The following is a 25,384-nucleotide window of genomic DNA, read 5'->3' as shown; positions in this document are numbered from 1 at the left end:
GTTGAGGCATGGACTGCAGTAGACCTCTGAAGGTGTGCTGTGGTATATGGCACCAAGACGTTAGCAGCAGGTCTTTTAGAGTCCTGTAAGTTGCGAGGTGGGGACTCCATGGATCAGACTTGTTTGTCCAGCACATTTCACAAATGCTTGATTGGATTGAGATCTGGAGAATTTGGAGGCTGTCAACACCTTGAACTTGTGTTCCTCTTACCATTCCTGAGTGCTTTATCCTGCTGAAAGATGTCACTGCCATCAGGGATTACTGTTTCCATGAAAGGGTGTACATGTTCAATGCTCAGGTACGTGGTCCATGTAAAAGTAACATCCACATAAATGACAGGACCCAATCAGAACTTTGCTCAAAGCATCACACTGCCTCTGCCGGCTTGCTTTCTTTCCATAGTGGATCCTGGTGCCATGTATTCCCCAGGTAAGCAGCGCACACGCAAGCTATCCATGTGGAAATGTGATTCATCAGACCAGGCCACCTTCTTCCATTGCTTTGTGGTCCATTTCTGATGCCCATTGTAGGCACATATGCCAGTGGACTGTGGCTATGCAGACCCATACGCAACAAATTGTGATGCGCTGTGTGTTCCAACACCATTCTATCAGAACCAGCATTAACTTTTTCCGCAATTTGAATTACAGTAGCTTGTCTGTTGGATCGGACCACAGGGCCAGCCTTCGCTTCCAACGGTCATTAATGAGCCATGACCCTGTCACCGGTTCACCGCTTTTCCTTCCTTCAACCATTTTGATAGGCTCTGATCACTACTCAGTTTGAGATCCTCTGACCCAGTCATCTAGCCATCACAATTTGGCCCTTGTCACAGTCGCTCAAATGCTGACGCTTATTTATCCTGCTTCAACACATCAACTTTGAGGACGAAATGTTCACTTTCATGCCTATATATCCCACCCACTGACAGGTGTCATCATAACAAGATCAGTCTTATTCACTTCACCTGTCAGTAGTTGTAATGTTGTGGCTGATCTGTGTCTGTGTATATATAAATAATTAGTGCTGTCAAACGATTTAAATATTTAATTGCGATTAATTGCATTAATGTCATAGTTAACTCGCGATTAATCACAATTAATCACATATTTTGTCTATTCTAAATGTCCCTTGATTTCTTTTTGTCCAATTATATTTTTACTCATTTTAATGCTCTTATCATCATGGAGAAGTGGATCGGATTGCTTGGTGCAAATGTTTTTTTTTTATTGAAAACAACATTGCCTGGCTTGACGAGGGGGCGGAGAATCCGCATCAGCTGTGTGCTTGGCCATCAAGTGGTATTTCAGACTTGACGTGCTGCGATGATAACTCAGTTCACAACGACAAAACACACAGATCACTTTGGTCTAGTCAATGGAACCATTTGGCAATTTTTCGAAGTAAACTTTCCATTCAGAATCTTATTGGCATGCATTTCGGCATCTCGCGCTCGCCATCCACTCAAAACGTAGTATTAGCCTACTACTCTTTAGCCGGCTCGCAAGCCCAAACAAGTGTGTGCAGCGTGCCTGTTGTTTTGTTTCCGGTCTAGCTAGATCCGGTGTGGTGTTTTAGTTTTTCTAACGCCAGTAGTTGTTGCAACAGCATGTGGAAAAAAACTACAACCTTTGCTAGGCTAAAAAGAACATTAATCGCGCAGTATAAAAATGTAAGCCGTTAAAATGTGTGTACGTTAACACTGTTAATAATGCTTTGTATTTACTTTCCTGAATTTGTTTGTGCACTGTGAATTTAGAACTGCGTTTAGACAATGTTTACACTTAAATAATGTAGGCCCGGCTGTCGTAGCATTTTAAAACAGCATTCATTAAAGTTTGCCTTTCTTTACTTTTTATTGACCTGTAATGATTGGCTACTCCAATTTCTGGTGCCATAAAATTGCGGATGTATGAATTAGTAGCCAACTGGTTAATTGGTAGCCCATCAAAAGGCATGCAGGGTATTTAAAATATCAGATTTACCTCCTAGCAAGTGTTGAAATCTAGCCTTGCAGGATCTTCAGAGATTGACACAGTGTCTGACGAATGGCTTTTCAGCCGTTTCCGATTAGCAAAGAGAAATGAAAGTATGGCAGGATCCTGATTGCGAACGACGGACACACGCCTGTCAATTTAGAATAATAACTGATTAATACGCGCCGTGATATGAAGAAAACAAAATCCGATTCTTTGAAGAAGACAGTGTTTTATAGGTCAATTGTGCTTTGGAACAATCTTCCAGGTGGGGTTCGTGAAATCAAGGGGAAAAACTGGTTTAAAAAAAAGATCAAGACTGTATTTGCTTTCATTATAAAATCGTCTGGAATGGTTGAGCATGATTGTATTATGTGACAGGTTGTCTTGTATTAATTTTATTACTTTTTTCAGTACTTTCCGAAAGAAAAAAAATATTGTTCTTTGGTGTGTATTTATATACGTTATTTGTGAGTAATTGTGATTGTGATTACTGGTTTTGTATGTACTTTTTGGACCCCAGGAAGACTAGCTGTCGTTTCAGCGTCTGCTAATGGGGATCCTTTCAAATAAACAAATAAACAAACACACACACACACACACCATCCCCATCGAAAATAATAAAGACAGAAATGCTCTTCAAATATATTGTAAAAAAATACGCACGCATTATATATTTATACACAATAAACAGTACACAAAAACATTACATCACGACACAACACCAATGTGAAGTGCGTATGGGTGTGCATTAACTGTTCCTTAACCTGACTGCCTCTGGAAAGAAATTGTTACTGGGTTTGAGTGGTATATAATTTGATGCCTGAGTTCAGTAAAATAAGTTTTGGGGAAGGGAAATGGCAAAAACTGAATATGAGCAGGGCGAACCAGTTCCCAAACAAGGAAATACTCACATAACCTCTCCAGAATAATTACTTTCATATGTATACAAGATGTCCTGTATAGAACTTGATCAATCCACAGAATGCATTAAAAGACAGTGGCAGCAGGAATTAAGACTAAACTCGGGGGGGACTGCTGTATTTTGTTTAGTATCGAGTGTCGTTGATTTGCTTCGTTTTGCGTGTCTTTGTCTTATGCATTTGGGGTTGTGTTGCAGCTTGTGATTTTATTGTTGTAAATCAATGGTAAAAACTTGAAAAAAAACAAATATCAACCTTAAATTAATGACTTTTTTTTACATGCCGTTAAATAGGCAATATTTTATAGGTTATTTGGTTATCCTAATCAAATTCCTCATTCTGCAGCTAACTTTAGCCAATCAGAGATTGGGAAGCCCATCCTGGAGGTGGTGCTGGAAGCTGGAGACCTTCTTTATTTTCCCAGGGGATTCATTCACCAGGGAAACTGCCTCCCAGATACACACTCCCTTCACATCACTATCTCCTCTTACCAGAAAAACAGCTGGGGAGACCTGTTGATGAAGGTTTGCAATATACAATCCAAAGCATGTGAATTATCATTGTTATTGTGTTATTACCGAGTTGTGTTAGTGATATTGCTACATTCGCTATAATTATTAGGTGGTCCCAGCAGCACTGGAGATTGCCATGGAGGAGGATGTTGAGTTTAGACGAGGACTACCTCTGGATTACCTGACATTCATGGGAGTCCAAAACTCAGACAAGGTACCCCCTTTGAATGTGTTGGTGTGTATGTATATGTATTGATTATTAATCTCAGTTATCAATCCCATAAAACAACTTATGAAACTTATGTAACGTATTTGTTCATCTAGGATGATCCACGCAGGACCCAGTTTCTATCTCATATAGACAGATTGATAAAGAAGTTGTCCACTTATGCCCCTGTGGATGCTGCTGTGGATCAAAAGGCAATAGACTTCTTCCATGATTGCCTGCCCCCCATGCTTACTCCAGGTAATTAATACAGTATCATGTTGTTCTTCAAACATGTTCTTCTGTGAATAATTTTCACCCCAGAGCTTTAACAGTATAATTATGTCTTACAGTGGAACATGACACCAGTGTGCATGGTGCTCCTACCAGGTGGCAGGATGGGGAGGCCAAGGATGTGGGCATACACATCAGGAGCCAGACCAGAGTTCGTCTCATTCGTGCTGGGTGTGCCAGGTATTACTTCTCATGAATATTGAATCCCAGCAGTGACGTGCGGTGATGTCAGTAAGAGGGTAGGCACTGAGTTATGAAAGCCAGATTACCTAATTTATTGTTTGGGCTAGGCTACGTCAAAACAGTACGCACAAGCGCGGCACACATGCACGGTTGATATCAAGAAATGTCCAATCAGGATGACATATCTTACTCTCATGACATGACATATCGTAGTCTCTCTCTCGCGCACGCACGCACACACACACACACGCACACCAATGTCCAGCATCAGAATGCAACCATCTTTATCCTTAACTATTGCACAGCGGCCAATTATGTTTGTCAGTCAGCAACAATGAGAACACACACTGCTCAATTGAATATGAAGGCAAATGGCTTGCAGTCGGCATTAATTCAATCAACTCAAAATGAAACCCAAAATAGTTTCTGACTCACCAATCGGTAGATTATGGATGGCAGTACAGCCGCTGACTGCTAGCACAGCCACATAGCCAATCTTTTTTGTCATACCAGTCCGTTTGAAACAAACAATTTTTGGTCCCTTTTGCTGGTGTAGTTCAGGCAAGGTTGGCATAGGGCCTCCCTCTTGCTAGCAACTAATTTTTGCCATTAAATCGAGCTTTGAAAAATGTCTTAGTTCTACGATATGGGGAGATACTGCTGCCGTCATTTTTACTTTGAATTTCGCGGGGGTTACGCTTAGCTGGTGTAATGACGTCAGCTGCGCAAATGTCCAGTAATTTCTCGATTTTAATTGGTCAATGTTTGATACGTAACGTTGATGATTACTGGCATAACATAGTTACGTGCAAAGGCACAGCAGAGTTGTGCTTTTCGACGTACATGTTAAAGAATACAGGATCGAAGTGCGCATGCGAAACATGAGTTTTTCGTTGTCGTCCGCAATGAATGGACAGTAAAAGCACTGCTTATTCTACCATTTTGTTGTATTTGATTATGCGTAACTGCTACATTTGTCATCGTAACGTCTAAACAATTGGAATAACACACATATTGCATATATACATCACAAGAATAATCAGTAAAAATACAAATATAAGTTTATTAAATACAATTATTTACACATTTAACATTTTTACGTTTGAAATTTGGCAGGGTAGGCAAGGTAGGCACTGCCTACCCTGCCAAATTTCAAACGTAAAAATGTTAAATGTGTAAATAATTGTATAACTGCACGTCACTGAATCCCAGTGATGACATCCATTTGAACAATCAAACGGTTCCATTTGTGACGACACATTGCAATACATCTTTATGCATTCACAGATTGTGTAGTGATGGTGAGGCAGTCCATCTTTACTACACTGCTGATAACTCCAGGGTTTATCACAAAGAAGAGCCTAAGAGCTTTGAAATAAAACCAGAGGTATGATTGAGGACATCTTATTGCTTTTTTAATTTACACTTTGTCTATAGTATGTGTGACTGATGCATTGTATTCAAACATCTTCCATTTATAGCATACCGATGCCATGGAGTATCTGATCAATTCTTATCCAGAATATGTGACAGTGGGCAGCCTACCATGTGAATCATCTGAAGTGAAGGTGTGTTTTTGGCAAGGGGTGTAGTTAAATGCAAAACACAAATATTTTGCGCCATACAGGTTTAAGGGGTAAGCCTATGTATTTATTTTTTCTTCTAGATTTCCTTGGCTGAGCTTCTGTTTGAGAGAGCAATCATTCACACAGCAGATCCTCTGTAACCATTGACAAACGTGTTCAAGGTTAGTCTTCAGAATCTGTGATGCTACGGTTGCCAATGCCATGTCACTTCCAGAATATGATATACTTTATCTTGTTCATTATGTTTTGAAATAAACCTTACATGTTACTGTGTCAAAGTTGTTTTAACATTTTGGATTTGGAGTTTGTACAGACTAATACAGATTTGTTCATACAATCTTACTGCATTCATGTCTTAAAATGGTTTGTGGCATGTACAAAATATGCGGAGCATGCCCAGTTGGATTAAGATATTGAAGAGAACATTGAAGTGACTTATTGAGTTACACACAGTTCCAATACCAGGGGCGTCGCACGTGCCCATGTATAAATATGCTATGCCAATGTAAAATCTGAAGTTTGAGTGTTAACAATTTACTTTTAGTCAGTGCATTCATTTAGATTGGTCCAGCACGCTCACATTAACAATTGATGTCCCTGCCAAAGCTGATATTAAACTTACGTCCCTGAACTGTATGTATCCTGGGTTAATCAAGGGAAGTTTCAATAGTGCATTGTGTTGCACACTTCTTGTACGCAGCAAACTTGGAAGAAAAAACGTTAGGAGTAATGAGGGGCCCAGTAGACACCATTGTTGTTAGCTGACAACGCTATTGGCTGAATTACTGTCAACTATAAGATGGCCTAATGAGAGGTATCACCCTTGCACGTGGGTAATGATGCGTCATATTTAATCTTTTACATTTATTTCAGTAACTTTTTGAATAAATTGTACGAGTACTTTTAATGCAACATACTTTTACTCAACGGGTGATTTGGAGGAGACGGAACATCCCTGGGCTCACGTTCCAAGTAAAACTACGTTTTCCTTACAGACTGCCAAAAACAATAGTTAAATTATTCTTTGTCTACCTAAAAATATGGAAATTTCTGCCTTCAAGAACTCAAGAGAACATGCGTGTGAATTGTACCCAGTTACCTCTTTGGAGGGCCATGTTATCCCAGTACAAAAAATAAAGCATACCAACTGAAGTTAATGGGCTTATCAATGTCACTGCTTCATCATTAAGGCATGAGTAGATCTTAATAGGCTATAATTACAATTGTGTTTTCCATCAAGTGAAAGTGTTGTTTACATGTTTCCTTATGGCAATTTTATTTTTGCCTTATTCTTTTAGCTGCAGCCCTGGCAGAGTTAAACTTTTGTGAGCAGATAATGGACAAATATAAAAACATAATTCAAACCAGTAAGTATTTACTTGCTAACCTTCAAAGGTCAACAAGTACAAAGCTTTAGGAAATTGGTACACCATTGGTATATTAGTTAACACTGTACATTCTTGTTTACATTGCATAACAAACTTAAACACTGACAGCATGACCTTAAATCAAGATAACTCACTAGTGTCAGTATGAACAGTGACCGAAGTGTCATCTGCATTTGGATCTATAGCACGTGTCAAACTCAAGGCCCGTGGGCCTAAATCATTTTATGTGGCCCACGGAAGCTTAAATGGTGTATTGTTGCTTTACAGCGTGCACATATGGAGGACCAAACTTGCCATATTTACAAATGAATGAATGAATGAATAAATAAATGTCCACATCCATGGATTTAGACAGAAATAAACGAAGCTTTGTATAAGGGAGTCAGATGGCTGAGCGGTGAGGGAGTCGGACTAGAAATCAGAAGGTTGCCGGAATGCCGTGCCAAATGACGTTGTGTCCTTGGGCAAGGCACTTTACCCTACTTGCCTCGGGGGGAATGTCCCTGTACTTACTGTAAGTTGCTCTGGATAAGAGCATCTGCTAAATGTAAATATGTATTAATACACAATTTTCAATCAATAGTTGCTTATATTTTACATTTATGTATGTATTTATTTTTGTATTGATTAATTTATTCATTGATTTGTTCATTTATATATTTATATACTTATATTTATTTATGTATTCATTCATTCGTTCATTGTTCCCAATATGATGAGAGGAGGCCAGTAGGCGTGGAAACTGACGTTCAGACATTGCAATCAATCCAGAGCCATAGATTCAATCTAGTTTACACCTGGGACACACTGGCTGCGAAGCGCCCTGAAGCGCCACAATCTGCTAAGAATGGCGCGATGCTGTTCACACTAGATGCGCATTTCTTCACGCCGGTCACCAAGCCTTTCACCTTCTCTGAGCTTTCCTTTTATAGCCTACATGTAAAGCTGACATGGTACATAAACATGGCATAGGCTACAGGCCATATAGGCAACTTGTTGCTCCAACAACCGTCGCAACAGCATCCCATTCCCAACATAACGTGTTAACGTTTGGCTTTTGTTGCCGTAGTCTTTATAAAAATACGTGCTGTGGGGCATACAACTACATTTCATCTTCGATGATTAACTTTGTGTCGTCAATCTCACAAATTTCTCTTCTGCTTGATTGGGGGCAATGACTAGCCTGGTCCTAACCAGACCCTTGTACATTTCATTTGTACAGAGGGTCTGGGATATCTCCATTGACAAACGTTAACTTCCTTGAAGTTTAAAACTATTGGATCCGCCCAGAGCCACTCTGATTTGCCATAACCAATTGCAAGCGTTCGCCTTAGCCAACTCCTTCACCACCACTGTAACGGAGCTAGCTAGCCTGACGTTGTCATACTCATAATTCTAGTCAGAATATGAGTCTCTCCGTTGGGCTTTGACTACAGGGCGTGTTTCAAACGAGCCTGGAAAACAAATGCCTCTTCGCTCAATTGGATAGATCTACAACCAATCAAAGCAACAGAGTATGTGACGTATGTTAAGCACCGCATAGTTGTTGTCAACCAACCCAGTCTCATCCCAACTCGTCAAATATTGACGCTTGGGCAGAGCCCTTTGGCGTCACTATACCGACGCCGGGGGACGCCTTTTTCGTCGTTTTTTGACGCCTAGGGACGCCCATTGACTTCCATGTTAATATGTTCGGCTTTTCCCGTAGAAAATTGTGAACTATGGCGTCGTATTTTGACGCATTAGGTCTCCCATAGATTTTGATGAGCGATGAGTAAAAATCCGGCCGATGTGCTTTCAACATGATTTTTTTTGTTATATCCAAGACATAAACGTTATCAATGACATAAACCTTATTTAAGGACATAAAAGTTATTTATAAAATGGACTGATACCAAATAAACCGATCTAAAAAGGTAGGCCTATATGCATAAAAAATAAAAGAAAAATAGAATCCATCGGGGGAGGAATATCATTTTATTTTAATCATAATTTTAAGCGCATGGAAGCAATCATGTCAAATGCACTGACAGCAAAACCTATAAATTATCCAACATTATTGTAATTTTATTATTATTCACGAGTCGCCTAAAAGTTTGACGCTCACTCAATATCTGGCTGGAACTACTTCTTGTCACCTAAACCTCCGCTCTCTCGTACTGAAAAGGTAAGCTATTATCGATGAGGTAAACGTATATTTAAGATACTATCCTACTATACAGTTTTTTTTATTGTTTTTAGGTTGGTTTAATGTTATTATGTTTGACGTACATTGCCCGGTGCTTTGCATCACCAATATAAATTAATTGACTTTGTAAACTGCAAAAATAGGCTAATACACTGTGCTAGGTAGTTAGCTAGTCTGACGTTATGTCATGCAAGGTCATGAACCGGTGCACTTTCATTGGACTCAGACCAATGTTTATCTTTGCTGGCGTGGTCCTTTTTACATCTCATAGCTTGCTAGGTATGACATTTATTGTATTGTATTTTTTATCTTTTCTTACTTGCAGCTGAAGTCACGCATTTTCTGGAAACGATATTTATATCCTTATTACCTCACCATATTATTACCTCACCATATCCTTGCCTTACTGCCTATTTTAATAATTTGTCAGGACGTACCTGTGTATACCTGTGTCCACCTACCTCTGTCCACCTGTGTTACGCCCTCCACAGACTCTGCCTGTCTTTCTGTTTGTCTTTCTGTTTGTCTGTGTTTGTGTGAATCTCCAGGCTCCAGTGATCCAGTCCACCCTACCTGCACAAGATCCACACCTGCGGTCCAGTTTCCCAATAACTTGCGGTGACATACCCTGGTTTGCCCTCCACTCACCGCCAGATTGTTGTTTTTACAACCTGGTACCTACGTTCCTGGCCTCCTTGTACTTCCGAGTCTATTATCTACTATTTGTATTCAAAGTGTTCTAATATTGCACTTTCTTGTGTCCCAAAGAAACATCCCACTCACCCCAACTCTCCATCTGCCTGCCTACGCGCTCTGCTTGCTACCTGCCTCGGTGTTTGTGAGACAAATATATACATTACTTCTTTCCATGTTCATGCCGAAGTTCATACTTTACTACAATACCCATAAGCCATAGGAATGAAATGTAAGAATAATAATTATTTTATGTGTGTTACTCATATTCCTACTTGTAATGCTTATAACATGTCAATGTCTTTATGTTTGCAGAAAATGACCAAACCCAAAAGCAGGCCTTGCCCTCACTGCCAGGTCATGAATACTGTCAACCGCAAAACATGCCTTTCATGTTTTGCAAGCCTCTCACAAAAAAAGAGGATTAAGTCCAAGGAGGAGAGTTTGCATGTTGGTGACTGGGGGGAGAATGTGAAGAAGCACCGCAACGCAGGCAGAGTGATAGATTCAGCCCGCATATCTGTGAGTGAGAATGTGGAGATCTTAGGTTACGGTTCCATTCAGATCCATACTATAATGGTCGGAACTTGATATCAATGCCAGTTTCATTGGTATCAGGCCATATCATTTAATCAATAGCAGCATCACATCTTATAGTCTTCTTGTAAGGACCCCTAGCTTTGTCAATTTGAAAAGAAGTATAGTAGATACTTTGAAAAGTAGGAAGAAGTATGATACTATTTCAAAAGTAGTTGATCAGATGGCAAGAGAGCTGATACAGAGGACAAAGCCTGATAACTTGTTAATGTCTGTTTTTTAGGTCAATAAGCTGCATGAACTGGACTTAAAGCCCCTGCTCTTCATGGGGAAAGAGAAGAGAGGGGGGGGGGTTTACAGCAGAGGTCATTGCAGGCATAGGCTTCATACCAGAGGGGCCTGTGAGGGAGATCATTAAAAAAATGACCACCCTTTATGAATACTATCTTAAATGTAAGAACACATATTTTGCATTGGGACATGCTTTTTTATAACTTTGTATTTAGTTTCTAAACACGTTATGTAACATAAAATATACTAAAAGAATATTGTTGATGAGTAAATATTCCCCGATTAGACCCTGTTTCTGTTTAATTAACCTCATTTGTGGGGCTGTTATAGTTAGATTCAAGCTGGGAGCAGAGAACATATTGCTTCCCTCTACATTTACTTATTTGTCTTTATCTCTCAGACCACAATAGCCTCGTTGCCACAGCTGGTGAAGAAACAAGAGAAGAAACACCAGAAGCAACATCCCCTGCCTCCACTCAGGATCAAACCTTCACCCTTAACCTTGTCCCGGTCCCCCACCCACCTCCTATGACTTCCTCTCTCTCTTTATCTACTCTTCCTACTCCCTCTCTCTCTACATCTACTCTTCCTACTCCCTCTCTCTCTTCATCTACTCTTCCTACTCCCTCTCTTCATCTACTCTTCCTACTCCCTCTCTCTCTTCATCTACTCTTCCTACTCCCTCTCTCTCTTCATCTACTCTTCCTACTCCCTCTCTCTCTTCATCTACTCTTCGTACTCCCTCTCTCTCTTCATCCACTCTTCCTACTCCCTCTCTCTCTTAATCTACTCTTCCTACTCCCTCTCTATCTTCATCTACTCTTCCTACTCCCTCTCTCTCTTCATCTACTCTTCCTACTCCCTCTCTCTCTTCATCTACTCTTCCTACTCCCTCTCTATCTTCATCTACTCTTCCTACTCCCTCTCTCTCTTCATCTACTCTTCCTACTCCCTCTCTCTCTTCATCTACTCTTCCTACTCCCTCTCCCTCTTCACATCCTATGACTCCCTCCCACTCTTTCTGTTCTCCTGCTCTTCCCTCCCATTCTTTCTCCGCACCTCCTTTCCCCAGTCCCTCGCTCTCTTTACCTCCTTCACCAACCCTCTCTCTATGTTACCCACTTTCTACTTCTTCCCACATCTCTTCTCCTCAAGGTCTTCCCAAAAATCATTCCCCGGGAAAAAGAAAAAGAATTTAAGGTAAAGGTTGTCTTATGTAAGGGTCATATGCTTATGCATTATGAATAATCTTTTCTTGTAATGACCCCAAAAAAATCAGGCAAATCATCTTATTTGTTATTCCTCTGTTCATATATTTTCAGGCTGCAATTTCCTGTTTAAAAAGAGGGACGTTCAAAGCAGGTGAGCTCAGATGCATGCAATTGTGTTTCATTTAAATTATTTTTAGTGGGGGTTTAATTATTATTAAAGCTTTTTTGAGTTTGTCCATGAATCCATCTTGCCAGGCTTCAAGTTACATTTAGTCATTTAGCAGACACTCTTATCCAGAGCAATTTACAGCAAGTACAGGGACATTCCCCCTGAGGCAAGTAGGGTGAGGTGTCTTGCCCAAGGACACAACATAATTTTGCACAGCCAGGAGTCAAACCGGCAACCTTCTGATTAATAGCCTGATTCCCTAACCGCTCAGCCATCTGACCTTAGGCCGTCTGAAGTAATGCACTTGTGGCCAAACAAATTATCATCCTACAGAGGAACTCCTGGCAGCTACAGGCCTTAGATAGAGAGTGATAGATAGGGGTGGGCCATATGGCCAAAATCTTCTATCACGGTATGAGTAATTTTATATCACGGTTACGGTATATATCACGGTATAGTAATTGTTCTGTAAATTCAGTTAAGAAATTTTACCAGTGCCACTAGTGTGGTGGAAAAAACAGTATTGCATGTACTACAAGACGTTACTGGCTATTATTTAAAGGCAACGACAGTACGAGCGTTCCGATTGGCGGATGCACAGTCATGCCATCCGCATGGTGACGTACTCACAGCTCAGAGTTTTACTATCAATATCTAACTTCGGTGTCGGCGTATCAACCTTGTTAAAGCTCGGTCGATACGTTAAAGCCTCAGTTTGATATTTCCCGGCATGTCCTCACTCAGACTTTAGATGCGAGCCCTTTTTGCCCAACCCAAAACATTTAAAAGTAGTCAAAAAGTATACCGCGGTTGAAACGGTATAGCCAAAACTCTCCCGGTTTCTGCCGTCGAACGGTATATACCGTCATACCGCCCGGCCCTAATAGACAGATACAATCCCTTGCAATTTTAGGGGTAAAAGCGCCTGCCCTTTTCCTAACAGTTTCCAAGGATGACTTCCCCAGGTGGTTCTGTGCAACAAACTATCTGACTTGTCACCATTTAGGCCCATCGAACTCTAAGAGACTGTACTCTTATCTTTTGGCTATATCTCAAGTTCTTTCCTCCATCTGAAATGTAACAAAACAGCATTTTTCATCACAAGCAACTTGTGAAAAGCCTATAGTTCCTGTTGTTAAAAGTTGAACATTTATCATTAAACATACATTGCCTCTGTGAAGAAACTATCACCAACTTGAATCAGAGAAATTAACTTCTACTCTACTAAAGAACTGCAGTATCCAATAAGAATTTGTTATTCTTTGTGTTAATTATAGTCCTGTAACGGCCACAGATACCAGATTCATATTACTGTCCAAGCAGTTGATTTGATTACTATTAGGATTTGAATTTTATTTAAGCCAATACGACAAAATGTGCTTCTCCAAACCCTTACTTATACAGTGTAAAAGGTCCCATGATATGAAAACTTAACTTTAGGAGGTTATTTAACATTAATATGAGTTCCCCTATCCTACCTATGGTCTAGCCTGGTCCTAACCAGACCCTCGTACATTTCATTTGTACAGAGGGTCTGGGATCTCTCCATTGACAAACGTTAACTTCCTTGAAGGCGGGTCCTCTGTTGAAGTGTAAAACAATTGGATCCGCCCAGAACCACTCTGATTTGCCATAACCAATCGCAAGCGTTCGCCTTAGCCAACTCCTTCACCACTACTGTAATGGAGTAAGCTGCCGTAGCTGGAAAATCAAACTTTTCCCGAACCCCGTGGGGAGGAGGGCCTCAACATCATGGACACCAACAAAACTCAGCAAGGAATGTTCTTGCTCCGGCTTTAACCTATATTCGGCAGCGTTGCCACAACCGCAGAATAGTTTTGCTCGCATCTTTCTCCGCCGCCATTACTGAACCACTCAAACAAGTGCACGACATTAACGTCATCGTTCTCAGCCACTCCCTCTGTTCGCTGATTGGACCTACAACAAATTTGTTTCTGGAAACCGACTTCAGAGCCGAGCTCCCAGACCTAGTACAGAAGCAAAATCCAAATTGAGCGGAAGTACGTAGGAGGGCAGAGCCAGGCTACCTATGGTCCCCCAGTGGCTAGAAATTGCGATATGTGTAAACCAAGCCCTGGATGTCCTGCTCCGCCTTTGAGAAAATTAAAGTTCAGATGGGCCCATCTGGAATTTTCCTCTTATGCGTTATAAGGGGGAAAGGTTACCTCCCCTTACTCTGCTTTGCCCGTCCAAAGAATATGGCCCGCCAATGATAAAATTAGCTACGACTGTGCAAGCACGATATTGTTTTTTCCTCGAGAGACATCATGGCTTACAAACGACCGAAGCATGGCAGTTAGCCCCGCCTCTCTCCTCCTCATAGCATTCAAAACTACAGATACAGGAACGGCACATCCTGAGGAAAGCTCATTGTGGGACTGCTCGTAGTGGCTGTAATTCTGCACGAAGGCTGAATTTCGGGAGGAGACTTCAGATACAGTATTAGGGGACCACTAAGGCCTATATAAAAGCATCCAAAAACAGCATGCCATGGGGACCTTTAACTTAAGTCACATAATCTCATGGTGAAATTGTAAAAACAGATAACATTGATCACTGTATTTCACTAACTTTTGATAAAGTAACCACTTTGTTATCAAAATTGTACTTACTTAGTCTTACTCTTATTTTTATACATATTTTATATTTAAATTGTTTTATTCTTAGATTTTAGTTCTAAGAAATAGTTAAACTTTTGCACTTTTACTTACTTTAAGATCCGTATGTTTATTGTTTGCCCCTCCCTGCCACCGTAAATTCTGTGTTTGTTCACATACATAGTGAATAAACCTTATTCTGATTCTGATGTGTATTTCTTTTCACAGTGTAAAAGAATGGGAGGATACCTGGAAGTCTGCTGTTAATATTTCTGTGCCTAGCTGCCTGGTTATTGTTTAAAGAGTTCCCAATTCTATATTTGTTATTGATATACACTGTAACATGTTATGAGCTTATTGTGATACTGTTACGGCCACAATCTTTTTCTCAGTTCAAGTTTTGTTTGTTATCCACTTACATTTACATTTAGTCATTTAGTCACTTCCTGGGTTCTAGGCATCGATTTATGGTTGCCTCCATAAAACTTAACTTATAACACGGGTGAGTTGGTGACCAAGCTAACGTTTTCGGGTTTTTGTTTTAGATTCACTGTTAGGTAAGGGAGCGCGCTGGCTCCGCCTTCCCATTGCGGGGAGGGCCAGCGGCTCCCAGGTTTTGGTTTATTTTCACTAACTCAGTCTTGTTTTTCTGTTCAATAAACTTTGGTATTACTTTTATAAACATTGACTTTCATGGTTGGACTCACTTATGTTAGCCTACAAGCAACCGTCTGATCCTTTGCTTGGTGGAGGTAAGAGTAGACTACCTATGAAGAGAAAACTTATATTAAAAGTTAGGCCATCACAAGCGGATGTAAATTTGTTATCTTATTAACACCACATTACATACAATGTTAAATGATGGATTCCTTGTGGCTGAATATGAATAATCTGTACTGGGAGTGTGGCGCGATGACGTCACATTCAGAATAATCCATGCCTTAATAAAGGTGATGGCATGAAGATAGGCTATATGAATTATACATTATATATTCTATTTTTTTGCATGTTGACACGTGGTAAGACTTATACAAGTTTTTAAAGTAATTGAATAGGTCATTAAATAATGTGGGCTACACTTAACTAAAATGATAACCATAGCGAACTTACGTGGACTACAAATATGGCGCATATTAGCGTTAAAACATATTGGCGGGGTTGTGGGAAATGTAGTTCTTTTAATTTAAAAACTAATTTTTTGAGAAGATCTTTGTCCTCAGTTACATTTAAATCACTTAATATGACAAATATACATTCATTGGTCTTTTATGAAAGACAAAATGTATCAGTACTCGAAAAGTCAACATTTAAATATCCTTATATGTAAACTTTACTTAACATTATTTGACATCATTATCTTCGCACATGGTTCCAGTATGATGTGAAGAGTGTCAATATTGGTCTAAATACAAAATCCCAGGATGATCCTAGCTTCAGATAGGAAAGAAAATTTAATTGAATTTTAGGAAAAATTACCTTTTCTAGGTGGCGCTGTTGATCCCCTGTAGGGGCTAGGGTTATGAAACTAAAAGACACAGTTTATCTAACCCCAGTCATTCACTGTACCAAGCCAGGACTATGTGCCATGAAAGGAACCCAAAATACCATACTACTACTAAATATAGGGCTTTAAGGTGACCCCTGGCAAGGGTTCAAAGGTCAATATATCAGATAAGGGTTTACAGGAATGTGTCAAATTTACATAAATGAACCCGCAAGCTAAGACCTTTCCAAAAATGGGTTTGACGTTGTTGTACGACAGTCTTATTAAAATCCAAATCTGCCATTGCAGTGAGGTATCTTTACAAGTATAGATTCCAAGACCATTCATAATCTAAATAGACGACATCAGTGGTCAAAGTCAAATTATGTTTTGGTGGCACATAGTCCTGGTTTAGCACAAACAGAACCAGGGTACAGAACCACTTGTGCATTTGTTTATCCCCAAACTTAAAAGATGATTAGTTGTTCTGCATAAGACATGGTCTGAACAGACAGCGCTAGGGTTAGGGGTTTGATGTCCTTGGTGGTACTAGTTCGTGGCTTGCCCTGTCGAATATTTTGGACTAGTAAATACTTTTTTTCACATGGCTTTACCTCTAAGCCAGATAGAGGCTCAACAGCGCCACCTTGAAATGTTCATTTTCAAAATCTAAAATGTGTCTTGTACTCCAATGTATGCTGCTACCGGGCTGAAAATGTCCATGTTGCTCCATTGAGACATTCCATGCAGTGTGACAAAAACATTCAAAACTCGGATTTAATATAAAATAAAAGTATGAGAAAAAGACATTCCAAAGTTTACTTTTGTAGTGCTGATTATATATAATGCGTATTGATCTATAATGCATATACATTTTACATTTCTGATAAATCTAATATAAAATTGGAGATGATATTGGTGTAAAACACAAATTACTAAAAGAACTACAAACGTATTCCATTAAACACTGAATCGAGATGTTGAACGACGCCATATTTGTAGTTCAACTAGGCCTACATGTTTCAAAGTTTACATGTTTAGGGTTTGAAAACAGAACATCTTAACAATTGATATATCACATACAAAGTATGTATGAATAGATTATAATATAATGGAGGTGTTGAAGAGGTAATCAATATTAGCATTAAATGCCCTAGTTGGCAATGGAGTAGTATTTTAAATGAGATGACGCATCGAGGGATTAGCCTTGACTTTAGGTGTATTCGAATTCATGCAGCGCCGGCGGCACCGACAGCCGGCCTCGCTGACTTGAAGGAGTGAATGCCATTGGCTGGTCCGCGCCGCCGGCCCTGCATGAAGTCGAACACACCTTTTGTGTAGGCTAGGGCTACTTAAATCATGGTGTATGGCAAGATTTGTTGGTAGCTATATTTAGCCTTTTTGGTTTGTCATAATGTGTAATTTCGCATAATTAGAAACCATCCGATTACTTCGTTTTACGATTGTTTGGAATCTCGTTGGTTTTAAAGAACTACAGTTAGCTATCAGTAGCTTTCAGCTAATTCAGGGTTCCGTTGGGAGGATCCCTATTTGCGTGGTTTATATGCCAAATATTCCCACTCATTTCTATCAACAGAAAATGCGTCTATAGGTACATTCGACTTCATGCAGCGCCGGCGGCGTCGACAGCCGGCTGCCTTGAATCTGAGAATACCATTGGCTGCGTCATGTCAGCCGGGCTGCAGGCGACGCCGGCGCTGCATGAAGTCGAACGCACCTTATATTACACACAGAACTTCAACCTCATCCAGACTCAGATTTTCACTAATGGTCACTAATCAATATTAAATATTGAGATGATAGTTGTCTCGAGTTATACAGAGTTAAATCAGAATTTTTCAAAAACAATCTGGATAATTGAAATATATGATGAATAAATATATGATGAATAATACATGAATAATTTATCCCCATCATTTCCCAATTGCCCAATCTGCCAGCCAACATAAATTGAGTCCAACCACGCAAGTCAATGTATGTAAAAAGTAATACGAAAGTTTATTGAACAGAAAAACAAGACTGAGTTAGTGAAAATAAAACCAAAACCTGGGAGCCGCTGGCCCTCCCCGCAATGGGAAGGCGGAGCCAGCACGCTCCCTTACCTAACAGTGAATCTAAAACAAAAACCCGAAAACGTTAGCTTGGTCACCAACTCACCCATGTTATAAGTTAAGTGTTATGTTCTATCACTCATTTACAAATAATGCTCTGTGCTCTGCTGCAGTCATGCTCTGGAGGCAGCCTTTGTTGCAATTGACTCGCCTGGGCCATTACAGGTAAAGATCAAAGGGAGAGAACACACAGTATACATTACAGTATATCAAGTTAGGTCTCAGGCGATTACAGCTGTGACTGAGTGATTCAGATCCAAGTGACTTGAATTCAATTCTCTGCATCCTCCTCCTCATCACTATCATCATCCGAGCTGTTGCCACGTTGCCAGTCCATGTCTTCTTCCATTTCCCTGTCCTCCTCTTCCACCAGCCTGTTACTTGGTTTGAGAGTGCATCTGTAGGTGCCTGCTATGGTCTGCTGTTTGAGTCTCAGGTCTTGCAGTCTTCTTTTTAGTGCACTGATGAGGCCCTTGGACCCCTCCTCGGTTAATCCATTTGGCAAGCCTGGAAATGTTGTTAATTTATGTTGAAATGAATTTACCGAAGACTATACTTGCAGGATTGGTTTCCACTTAAATAGTTTGACCTATAAATTTGAAAATGCATGTAGCCAGATCATTTGATTTACACTTACTTCCTGTCTGTGTGCTCACTAAAACAGTGCCCATCAGTGTCTGGACCTTTGCCACTGAGTCCTTGAGGTACTGGCAGTGCTGCAGCATCTCCTTCACAAGGATCTGCTTTTCCTCTTTTAGTCGTGAGGCAAGCATTACGTGGTCAAAGAGCTTCTTCTTTGTAAGGATGTCCACACCGTCTGTCAAGGAATAAAAACATTTGACATTAATAAACTAATTTGATGACATTTTTTATGCATACTTAAGTTAAATCTTGATGCAACACCTGTGTTCTGTTCCTGCCAAGGCCAGATCATGCTCTCTGCAGCTTTGTTAGAGAGTTTCTGCACAACTAACTCTGTGTCCACAGGGTCACCATCAGGCTGTTGGTTGTATCTCTGGATGTCTTCCAGCAACCGTTTCTTTTCCTGGGCTATCTTTTGAGTTATTTTCTGTCGCCTTTTGTTGCGATCTGCAAATACAGTAAAAACAATAGTACATAAAAAGAGCTGCCATGGTAATGAAGATATCAGTATAGCCTAAGATTTATCTGCATTAGTTATGTTTACACTATACATACCATTTTGTCTGTAAAGGTAGTGCTTTTTCTGACAAATGCTCACAAAGAGTGCTTCGATTGTGATCTGCAAACTTTGAGCATCAACAGGACCAGGTGCTGTGCTTCCTTGATTAGAGATAAAATAAATACACTTTTAACATTTAAGCTACAGATATGCAGATATTACAACCAAGTGACTGAGAGTGTTTATGAATTAAGTATTTTTCTTACTGCTACTGGCCCACTGCTTGACATCAACAACCCATTGTTTCAGCATGTCATCACAGCAATGCAACTGCTCCTGCATTGTCTTCAGGCTCTCAGCTACATCCACAGTCTTCTCTACTGTCTGAAAACAGCAATACAGAAGGTCTTTAAAACTACCAGAGGTCCTGTACCACTACAATTTCTACTAGGGGGTACTATAACAACCTGATGCATTTTGGGTATAATAAGTAAAAGTTACGTTTATATGTAACTGCTTTAAAAAGTTAATCATCTTCAGTATGTGAACACACCTTCTTGAATCTAGAAGACAAGGCTATATGGAGGCCATTCTCTTTCCGTTCATTCCACCCCATAGCATGGACAGTCAGCATGTCAGTTCTTACTGTGAAGAACAAAACAAAATCACAATACAATTTTGTAAAACAAGTACATTTGCAGGCTGGCAGGGGGAAATAAGCTTACAAACCTGACTTGGCCATATACTTGGTGGTAAGGGCACATCTGGAGAGAAAACTATTCACTTGCTCTACTTCTTCACCGAGAGTGGTGCCGGCGCCCTCCTGGTTCCTTGCAGTCCACAGAATCTACAGGAAGAAGATAATGTGTAAAGCGGTGTGGACACATGTTATTGAAGCATATCCTGAGATTACCAACTTTAGAGGGCAGCACTTAGGGGCTACAGAAAAACTTTAAACACACTCCTAGGTTGTTGTATGGGTCAGTCCAGACCACTGTGGTATGGCTATTGTCATTTATTATGGCATTTTACACTCAGTTTGCCACATCATACTCTAAAATGTACGGTCAAGTAGCTAAAAGCATCACCTCGCATTTTGTATTGTGGGCTTTGGCATGCATCACAGACAAGCAATGCCTCATTTCCTGAAGGGGTTGAAGATGCGTCAGGGCCTCTGACACTTTTGTCAAGTATGGCACATATCGGCAGGTCACATCCATGGCCAAAAATGTAGCACTCTGGAACTCTTTTTGGAGAAACATTGGATATGCAAAGATTTCTCCTCTATACATATTCAGACCTTTAAAAAAAGCACAATGCACATGAAAGAAGATTTAGATCATAATATAAATATATATTATTTTATTTTTTTACTACTACTTAATCAGACCCATACCAACCTTTGAGAAGAAATCCATGTCTACACACAGCAAATTCCACACCTTCTTCATCCAAATTGTTGGCCCGCTTTGAAGTCTCTCTTGCTGCATTCCATTGGGTGTCACCACACATCGCTTTTCCTGCGGTCTACCAAAGTAAATCATTTGAACATGACAATAGTTAATTCAAGTACACTAGATTGCAGGACTGTTCACGCAAACACACAAACTTTAACTGTCAAGATTTTGTCATTGCCTGACCTATCTTACATTTGAAGGATAAAGCAATATGCAATATGAATGTACTGTGCCCCCTGGATAAGAATCTAGTGCTGTATCCCCACCTGATCATAGACTCCCTTCTCCGAAGGCAATCGTGTTTTCTACTTTAACTTTAATTAGAACAAAATAATCCCAATAAATGTTGTTCAGAATAATGTAAAACGTACACTCTTGACAGTTCCCCGGACCTCCTCAACAAAACTGGACACCTCAGAGTCTCGGGCTAAAAACACTCCATCAAAGAACCCTGGCTCTTCACTCCTTTAAGACAATGTATTATGGACTACCTTTGTAATAGGACCTTTTATTTATGTAGCACTTATCAAAAAAAACATTGACATTAACAGTGTCATTAACAGCTGGACATACTGTATATTAACTACATTGGCTGTTCATAATGTGTGCACAGAACTCACTGGTTTGTTTTCTGGAACCTGTACAACTTTCTGTTGCCATCCACAGAAACAGCCACCATTTCAGGGCTACAGGCTGGACAGACCAATGGCTCCTTTCCAAGAAGTTGGTTCTCTTCATAGTTGCAGTACACAAATTGCAGAAAACTTCTCTGAAATGCATCTGCATTCACTTTGCCAGTCTAAAGAAAATAATATAATACAGCTTTCAAAAACGATAAACTACATCTTTGCCTTTGTATGTTTTGTGTTTTGTATGCAACTTTTCAAATCCATAAGGAAGCAAATGACTATTTTGTGTGGTAAGGTCTTCAGTCTATAATCTGAAATATGTACTACCTACTACAGCCACTTGTGGACCTTGAACTGCTTTTTACTTACTCTTCCATATTGCTTTGTTCTCTGGTCCAACATTGCTGTAAAGGCTTGTCTGGACATTCCTGGAGCTGCTGTGTTCATAGCCTCAAAGGAATGGAAGAGATCCTGGTGGAACAGTGTCTGTGTTAGTAATATAAAAAAATTCAACAGTTTAACAAGATCCTACCATTTATGCAAACCAGTATGATGGATCTACCAACAGAGACTGCTGCATCAGCGGTGTCACAGGAGCATATCCTTTGAGGTAGAGCTGTTGGCAGAAAACAATCTGCAAGGCAAAGAACCATAAGGTATACAATTAATAATGTTTGGGTTGTGAGTAATGACTTAAATAACACATTTCAATTTCATATAAGAATGATCTGTTAAGAAAATTGACAATCAATTGTAAAACAAATGCCAACCTTGTTCACAAATGCTGTATTTTCCAGTGTCACAGAGTGTCACAGCCTCTGTTGGTGGGATGTATTTGAAAAATCCATCCATGATGGTTTGCCTGTTGTGAAGAGTGTGGTGTTTATGTACCGAGCCATCACACTCAGCACAAAACCACTCTGAGGGCATACATTCCCCACAACGGATGACAGCTTCTTTCACGTGACAGTGATTGCATGTCATCTGTACGATGTTCTCAGCAGAAAGTAAATTGTCAAGGTTCTGTGGCCTCGCCTGTTGCCAACATTGTTGGACCTCTTTCTGCCTTTGACTCCAACTGGACAATGGTGGCTGCTGAACAAAATCTTGCGATTCCATGTTCTCTGAGTCCTGTAGAAGGTCCTCAAGCTGCCGCATATTCAAATCTTCAAAAGGGAGGAGAAAAAATAATAATATCGTAACTCCAACATCGCCACAACACACTGTTGAAATACAGCATTTGGAACGAAAGATTATTCACCATGGTCTAGGTGTTGGCCATGGTCTAATGGCGGTGAAGAAGAAACATGTCTTCCTTCGTCTGGTCTTTGTGATGTTGACTGCTTTCTAAGGGCTCGTGGGCGCTGGTGAACAATGTCCCCATTGTGGTCCCTCTTCTTCCAATGAACAGGCTTTGGTGATGTGGTCTTAGTTTTCTGTCTGTTCTTCTCTGTCTAGAATTACAACTTGGTTTAAGAAAGGTTTACCAATATGGGAAATGCCTTCGGACTACTGACAGAAAAAGCAGTTAAAGTAGTGTAACCCTTCTGATTCATGTCTTTTAAATACGCCTCCATGTATCTTATATGAACTGGTAAGAAGGAATACTGTTAACTATAGACAAAACAGAAGCTGCTTTACCTCTTCTGTCTTGAGATGTTCAAGAAATGTATCTACACTCTTGAGCTCATCCTCCAATTCCATCAACTGCAAATCACTCATCATTGAGTTGAAAGAGTAGACAGACAAATGGGCAGATGGCGAGTGGGATGTTTCTTTGGGACACAAGAAAGTGCAATATTAGAACACTTTGAATACAAATAGTAGATAATAGACTCGGAAGTACAAGGAGGCCAGGAACGTAGGTACCAGGTTGTAAAAACAACGATCTGGCGGTGAGTGGAGGGCAAACCAGGGTATGTCACCGCAAGTTATTGGGAAACTGGACCGCAGGTGTGGATCTTGTGCAGGTAGGGTGGACTGGATCACTGGAGCCTGGAGATTCACACAAACACAGACAAACAGAAAGACAAGCAGAAAGACAGGCAGAGCCTGTGGAGGGCGTAACACAGGTGGACAGAGGTAGGTGGACACAGGTATACACAGGTACGTCCTGACAAATTATTAAAATAGGCAGTAAGGCAAGGATATGGTGAGGTAATAATATGGTGAGGTAATAAGGATATCGATATCGTTTCCAGAAAATGCGTGACTTCAGCTGCAAGTAAGAAAAGATAAAAAATACAATACAATAAATGTCATACCTAGCAAGCTATGAGATGTAAAAAGGACCACGCCAGCAAAGATAAACATTGGTCTGAGTCCAATGAAAGTGCACCGGTTCATGACCTTGCATGACATAACGTCAGACTAGCTAACTAGCTAGCACAGTGTATTAGCCTATTTTTGCAGTTTACAAAGTCAATTAATTTATATTGGTGATGCAAAGCACCGGGCAATGTACGTCAAACATAATAACATTAAACCAACCTAAAAACAATTAAAAAAAACTGTATAGTAGGATAGTATCTTAAATATACGTTTACCTCATCGATAATAGCTTACCTTTTCAGTACGAGAGAGCGGAGGTTTGGGTGACAAGAAGTAGTTCCAGCCAGATATTGAGCGTCAAACTTTTAGGCGACTCGTGTGTAATAATAAAATTACAATAATGTTGGATAATTTATAGGTTTTGCTGTCAGTGCATTTGACATGATTGCTTCCATGCGCTTAAAATTATGATTAAAATAAAATGATATTCCTCCCCCGATGGATTCTATTTTTCTTTTCTTTTTCATGCATATAGGCCTACCTTTTTAGATCGGTTTATTTGGTATCAGTCCATTTTAAAAAATAACTTTTATGTCCTTAAATAAGGTTTATGTCATTGATAACGTTTATGTCTTGGATATAACAAAAAAAATCATGTTGAAAGCACATCGGCCGGATTTTTACGAAATCACCCGACTTATTATGGTGACGTTTCGTAAAAATCCGAAAGCCGCTCATCAAAATCTATGGGAGACCTAATGCGTCAAAATACGACGCCATAGTTCACAATTTTCTACGGGAAAAGCCGAACATATTAACATGGAAGTCATGGGCGTCCCTAGGCGTCAAAAAACGACGAAAAAGGCATCCCCCGGCGTCGGTGTAGTGACGCCAAAGGGCTCTGCCCAAGCGTCAATATTTGACGAGTTGGGATGAGACTGGGTTGTGTCAACAGAACTAAACTACAAGCAGACTTGAAGTATGCTTGAAGAATGAATACAAACGATTTTTGCCGGTGTTGTAAAATTAATTTAAGGGTAGGGAGAGTACTTGTTCACACGGTCAACCTTTTTGAGCGAAACAATAAAGGGCAGTGCATATACGAAGTTCTCCGTTTAGGATTACAACTCCATCGGGGCCAGCTGATAAATTAAACTTTTACCGAATCCCGTAGGAAGGACGGCAAAAACATATTTTCCATGACAAATGCCTTGATTGCGTCTCTCTGTTCCTCTTTCAAAATTAATGCGCTGTCGATGTCTTCTAAAACAGACTCGATGGCAGTATCATAACATCCCAGATCTCCAGCGGTAGCCATGTTTGTTCAAAACGAATTCAACTTAAGCGCTCTTTTGTGACGTGGGTGATTACGTTACTGTTGATCATCTGTCCATCATCGTATAAAGCCCGCCCTGGCAATTTAATTGGTTCGCCCAGATTCTGGTTTTCTGTAGTTGGTCCCCAATACGAGACCCTCCAGACCCAACTTCCCGACC

The 25,384-nt window shown here is 40.2% G+C and overlaps 2 protein-coding genes and 1 long non-coding RNA gene across 5 annotated transcripts in view; 2 read left to right on the top strand and 1 right to left on the bottom strand.

Annotated features, from left to right (window-relative positions):
* Positions 1–9,823, top strand: part of riox1 (ribosomal oxygenase 1) — a 35,895-nt gene extending 26,072 nt beyond the window's left edge. Inside the window, exons 9-16 of one of the 3 annotated variants that reach the window (XM_047049387.1) lie at positions 3,246–3,424; positions 3,522–3,626; positions 3,737–3,878; positions 3,971–4,091; positions 5,382–5,481; positions 5,576–5,662; positions 5,761–5,841; positions 9,805–9,823. In XM_047049387.1, the coding sequence (XP_046905343.1) occupies positions 3,246–3,424; positions 3,522–3,626; positions 3,737–3,878; positions 3,971–4,091; positions 5,382–5,481; positions 5,576–5,662; positions 5,761–5,820 (794 nt within the window). In that variant the 3' untranslated portion in view covers positions 5,821–5,841; positions 9,805–9,823. Of the gene's footprint in view, positions 1–3,245; positions 3,425–3,521; positions 3,627–3,736; positions 3,879–3,970; positions 4,092–5,381; positions 5,482–5,575; positions 5,663–5,760; positions 6,893–6,978; positions 7,486–9,804 lie in introns of those variants that run through there. The other 2 variants (XM_047049385.1, XM_047049384.1) reach the window with 2 other exon arrangements.
* A 1,770-nt stretch (positions 9,824–11,593) lies between these two features.
* On the top strand, positions 11,594–15,463 carry LOC124487475. The gene is made up of 3 exons (XR_006958387.1): positions 11,594–11,977; positions 12,100–12,139; positions 15,004–15,463. It is a non-coding gene; the product is annotated as an uncharacterized LOC124487475 (long non-coding RNA).
* Positions 15,464–18,044: 2,581 nt separating this feature from the next.
* LOC124487474 lies at positions 18,045–23,521 on the bottom strand. The gene is made up of 17 exons (XM_047049841.1): positions 23,487–23,521; positions 23,259–23,392; positions 22,879–23,071; positions 22,388–22,783; positions 22,184–22,251; positions 21,987–22,088; positions 21,609–21,787; positions 21,360–21,453; positions 20,932–21,058; positions 20,620–20,831; positions 20,261–20,378; positions 20,085–20,176; positions 19,798–19,915; positions 19,588–19,692; positions 19,294–19,479; positions 19,028–19,207; positions 18,045–18,897 (listed from the first exon to the last, which is right to left on the bottom strand). The coding sequence occupies exons 2-17, from the start codon at positions 23,340–23,342 to the stop codon at positions 18,662–18,664; spliced, it is 2,490 nt and encodes an 829-aa protein (XP_046905797.1). The 5' UTR covers positions 23,343–23,392; positions 23,487–23,521; the 3' UTR covers positions 18,045–18,661.
* Between the last annotated feature and the right edge of the window lie 1,863 nt (positions 23,522–25,384).

Source organism: Hypomesus transpacificus, chromosome 26 (genome assembly GCF_021917145.1).
Source record: "Hypomesus transpacificus isolate Combined female chromosome 26, fHypTra1, whole genome shotgun sequence".
Classification (NCBI taxonomy): Eukaryota; Metazoa; Chordata; class Actinopteri; order Osmeriformes; family Osmeridae; genus Hypomesus; species Hypomesus transpacificus.
This window is presented reverse-complemented; position numbering and strand designations above follow the sequence as displayed.

Coding starts and splice junctions, on each gene's coding strand:
- LOC124487474 (XM_047049841.1), bottom strand. CDS start 23,342: ATGATGAGTGATTTGCAGTTGATGGAATTGGAGGATGAGCTCAAGAGT. Junction 21,788..21,986: donor GAACAAAGCAATATGGAAGA/GTAAGTAAAAAG, acceptor TATTTTCTTTAG/ACTGGCAAAGTGAATGCAGA. Junction 20,379..20,619: donor CCCACAATACAAAATGCGAG/GTGATGCTTTTA, acceptor TTCTTCCTGTAG/ATTCTGTGGACTGCAAGGAA.